This window comes from Erigeron canadensis, chromosome 2 (assembly GCF_010389155.1).
Source record: "Erigeron canadensis isolate Cc75 chromosome 2, C_canadensis_v1, whole genome shotgun sequence".
NCBI lineage: Eukaryota > Viridiplantae > Streptophyta > Magnoliopsida > Asterales > Asteraceae > Erigeron > Erigeron canadensis.
In genome coordinates, this window is record NC_057762.1 from 46,748,266 (window position 1) to 46,753,118 (window position 4,853).

At 37.8% G+C, this 4,853-nt stretch overlaps 1 protein-coding gene across 4 annotated transcripts; it reads left to right on the forward strand.

Moving 5' to 3' along the window:
• The first annotated feature begins 205 nt into the window (after nt 1-205).
• LOC122588724 (O-fucosyltransferase 14-like) lies at nt 206-4,362 on the forward strand. Of its 4 annotated transcripts, none has more exons than XR_006322179.1 (4): nt 206-1,502; nt 2,661-2,910; nt 3,710-3,784; nt 3,882-3,971. XR_006322179.1 is itself a non-coding variant. In XM_043760896.1 (3 exons), exons 1-3 carry the CDS (start codon nt 277-279, stop codon nt 4,056-4,058), a joined length of 1,653 nt encoding a protein of 550 aa, XP_043616831.1. In that variant the 5' UTR covers nt 213-276; the 3' UTR covers nt 4,059-4,362. The 4 variants fall into 4 exon arrangements, 1 of the variants encoding a protein (XP_043616831.1); XR_006322180.1 differs by lacking the exon at nt 3,710-3,784 and adding an exon at nt 3,048-3,265 and having other exon boundaries at nt 3,882-3,966; XR_006322181.1 differs by lacking the exon at nt 3,882-3,971 and adding an exon at nt 3,048-3,265.
• Nucleotides 4,363-4,853: the final 491 nt, after the last annotated feature.

Sequence of the window (4,853 nt, forward strand, 5' to 3'; positions counted from 1 at the left end):
ATTTCAACTTTTATCATTGTTTAGTTATATAAGAGAAATAACATATAAACGTGTAACCGGATTAATATGAGGAGAGATAGTAAAATAAAGGGAAATGATTAATATTTGAATGATGACATGTGAAAAAATTATAGGGTAAGATTTAGAAAGAGAATCGGTAGATAACGCGCAACCGCAACGACTTCACCAGATCTGTGAGTGACATACAGCAATTTATTATTATTTAAAAAATATTCACGCACAGAGAGAGAGAGAGTCCCTTTAGCAGCAGCAGGAATGGAGAGAGAATGCTCTGACGAAGAAGAAGATCGGCGGCATTTGATATCCCCGAAATCTCCGCAACGACGAGCTTCCATATTCCAGATCGATGACTCCAAGAACAACAACTCTGCTTCTGGTTCTGGTTCTGGTTCTGGTATAATGGGTAATTATTATTATTTGATGTTAAAGAAGAAGAAAACAAGGTATATATTGGCTATCACTCTCCCTCTGCTTCTCTTCATTGTTGTTTTCATTTATTATTTCACCTCCGATTTCAAATCCCTTTTCGGTTTGGCCCCACCCGCTTATAATAATAATAATGAGGGGGATATGATGCGTGAGTCGGAATTGCAAGCTTTGAACTTGTTAAAACGGCAGCAATCGGGTCTTGTTGCTCTGTGGAACCATTCCGATTCTTCGGGTTTCATTAAATCCCGTCTCCTTGACCAGATTTCCCTTAATAACAAAATCCAGAATGCCCTATTGTCCTCTCATCATTATCATCATCAACAACCCCCCATTAATAATAATAATAATCTTACGCCGCCGCCTCTTTGTCCTAAAGTGGACCAAAACTTTTCCCAAAGGCGTACCCTCCCGTGGAACCCCAACAAAGATAAATACCTCTTTGCCATCTGCACCTCCGGCCAAATGTCCAACCACTTGATCTGCCTTGAGAAACACATGTTCTTTGCTGCCCTGCTCGACCGTATCTTGGTTATTCCCAGTTCCAAAGTTGATTACGAGTTCACCCGTGTCCTTGATATCGACCACATCAACCTCTGCGTCGGAAGACAAGTTGTCATCCCCTTTGAAGATTTCCCCCAACGTAATAAAAACCGTATGCGCATTGACCAAGTTTTATGTTATTTCTCCTTGCCCCAGCCTTGTTATGTGGACGATGATCACCTTAAGAAGTTGAAGGCTTTGGGGGTCTCCATCACTACTGAACTTAACACCGTATGGACCGAGGATGTCAAGAAACCAACTCACAGAACCATACATGAGGTTACCGAAAAGTTCTCCTCCAATGCTGATGTTCTTGCCATTGGTGATGTCTTCTTTGCTGATGTCGAGAAACGGTGGGTGGAACAGCCAGGAGGCCCTATCGCTCATAAATGCCAGACCTTGATCGAACCAAGCCGCGTAATCTTGCTAACCGCCCAGCGCTTCATCCAAACTTTCTTAGGAGACAAATTTATAGCCCTTCACTTTCGCCGCCATGGCTTCTTGAAGTTTTGGTAAGTATGTTTTTTTAGCAAAAAAATTTCACGCTTATTCCTTGAAGAATGTTAAAAGTATATCTGAATATCTTACTTATTCTGAGTCCATTTGAGACAATAGCTGCTAGCAGTTGTTGATTGCTATCCCAACTGCTTTTTGTACCGATGAATTGTACATTGATAGCACAGGACTAGTAAATCTGATACTTATTTCATAGGTAATTTTGATAGTCCCTCATGAATAGATTCTAGATGAATTACCATCTTGAGTTAAAATCTCTATAGACCATGAAAGTTCTATATAAATTTTTTTGGGTTATCTACATAACCCCAAATGAACACTTCAGTCACCGTTTCTCATATGAAAATTATGTAGTGAAATATTATTGATCTGTATAATACACCCATGGCTGGGTTCTGCGAATTACTATTTGGGCTGCCTATACGATATGGGATGGGTTTCCATCAGAATCACCAATCAAGTTTTTTTCAGTTGTCCTCGTTTGTCCAAAGTTGATTTTACCACAATATTCAGATACGAACCCCCAATAAGAGAGGCCAGTATGCCACTTTTCCAGAAGATACACACCAACAGTACCATAAATCTTGCCAGAGTTCCTTGAGTATAGTGACACGTGGATGATAAGTCTTCCTCATAGCTGGCCTCTCTTGAGCCTCAATGTGGGTCATTTACAGCCTCCCACATCATTCTGTTGATTTAATAGTTATGGCAGTTACAATGGTGATACACAATTACAAATATTTTGTTAGAGCAGTAGACGATTTCTATTATGCAGAGGATTATTCATTCTAGCATACATTACATGAGATCTTTATTCTTTTTATCCATAGAGTTTAGACATGGAGGAGCTACTATTTTACATGACCTCTCATAGGAATGTCTGGAGAACTAGAATTAGAATAGTTGTGTGTGTGTGTGTGTGTGGATGCGAGTGTGTATATACTTTGTGAGGACATGGCCTTCGATAAGGGAGGCTTCTAGAACTAGTTAAGGGTAGACGGGTAGAGGGGGGAAAGATAGATCGAAGGGTGAGTGTATAGGCTCGCATGTTACATAATTTAAGAACAAACAAAATACTACGTTGATGATACCTTAGGATTTGTTTTTGTTCACTGTCGTAAACAGAAATAACTGTTTTCGCATCTTTCTTACAGCAATGCCAAGAACCCAAGCTGCTTTTTCCCAATACCTCAAGCCGCAGAATGTATTACCCGTCTTGTTGAAAGAGCCAATATACCAGTAATATATCTTTCTACGGATGCTGCGGAGAGTGAAACTGGTTTGTTGCAGTCACTGATAACATTGAATGGGAAGACTGTCCCTCTCATTACGCGGCCAGCTCGTAATTCAGCTGAAAAGTGGGATGCTTTATTGTATAGAAAAAAACTGGATGGAGATCCTCAGGTCAGTTTAATTACTTTCTAGCTTTATGCCATGCCAGTGTACTTATAGTGGCTAGGATTAGCAGTTTTCTCCCAGCCACCAGGTGCCTTTTCTTGTGACTATTAAGATATGGAGAGAAATTACATGGAATTGAACAGTGACTTGGATAAAATGGCGACAATTCGTAGGAGTTGAACAGTGATTTGGATAAAAGGCCAATGAACAATGTTTACAAACAAAATGAAGGCTTATGTTTGAGAGATAGGTCAGCTCTTGTATGCATACTTTTGAGGGGTAGAACTTTCTCTTAGTGCTGCTCATTCATTCAATGAAATTGGGCAATGACTAGGGACAGAGCTAGTACATCTTGAGTGGGGTGAGTGTAAACTAAGCCTAATGCTATTATAAGTTTATTTATCAATTCACAAATTTGTATACAAACATCACTAACTTCAATTATGAACCCACACGAATTATTATTTTTACTGTCCCTGACAATGATATTGTTAGATATAAGAAAATAGTGTTGATTCTATGCTTATTTTTGTAACATTTCAGTTCTATCAATGATATTAATGATAATTTAGGAACATATATACATACCCTCTCCTCAAATGATCTTGTAACCTTTCACCATAATTTTCATTCTAAACTTTCAATTAGTGTGTGTTCTCACATTTTCTCTCTTAATTCTTTCACACTCTAAATCACATATTCATATCAAATCACATGTATAAATACCCTCTCCCATGATTCTTTTGAGCTTCAATCCCTAATTATATTTGGACAAATCTTTAATAAGATTGCTTGTTCAATGTAGACTGTGTACCGATGATATTGGTTAATGATCCAGGACCTTATATGATACAGAACACTAATTTTAGTAAGACTAAAGGTCTGCGTATATCTCTGCTTGTAATATTTTATATAAGCTACAGTTTAGCTAAAGTATTAAATTCCAATAATGTACATATTCGGATCTGTTCTTGAAGGTGGAGGCCATGCTTGACAAGACTATTTCTGCTTTGTCTGCCGTTTTCATTGGAGCTCCAGGGTCCACCTTCACAGAGGACATCCTTCGGTTACGCAGAGGATGGGGAACAGCATCCGTGTGTGATGAGTACCTCTGTCAGGGTGAAGTTCCAAATTTCATCGCAGGAGATGAATGAAGGAGGATACATGTGTATATCCTATCCATGAAAGGGGAATGTATACATTAATCATAGTGCATAGTAAAAGTTTACATTGTAACATATGATTAACAGTATTAGCATTAGAACTTGATTTTTGGTGCCCACATGATTCATTTTTTCATTCAGTTAGGAGTTTGTACGAGTGTTTAGTGAGGCAACCCCCGTGCTGTTGGTTCCGCATGTCATTTACAATAGCAAATACAAATCTTAAGCTGTTATGTATGTTGACCTTTGCCAAGTGTTTGGATTATTTACTAAAAGATTGTTTTAATAGTTCAAACGAAATGCACTTATAAGCTCTATCACCTGCTCTGATACAAGGATAATACTCTGATTCGGTAATCAAAAACATCCTATGAACTTGAAAAGCTGCTAGTACGCAAAAAGCGACAGTGATTATTGATCGTATCCGTCTTTTTTATAGGTGAACGGTAAATAATAAGCATATCATCGGTTCAGTTTTTAGGGGCTACAAGCCTACAACGCAGTCTTTTGTCACTCAAGCAATAGACAGACCATTTTGGGGGCTATATCTGGTCCACTTTTGGTGGTTACGAATAAAACGAATGTGGAGTACTGAGGTGAATGAATTGAAAGGAACTGATACCTATACTACATCATAAATCATTTTAGAAGATGTCTTAAAATTTTAAATACATTTTAATTATGCTATTGCATTTAATATTCTAATTAATTAATGACTTATATACAATATCAAAGGTAAAATAAAATTATACACAATATCAATTACGTAGGTAAACAAAAATAAAT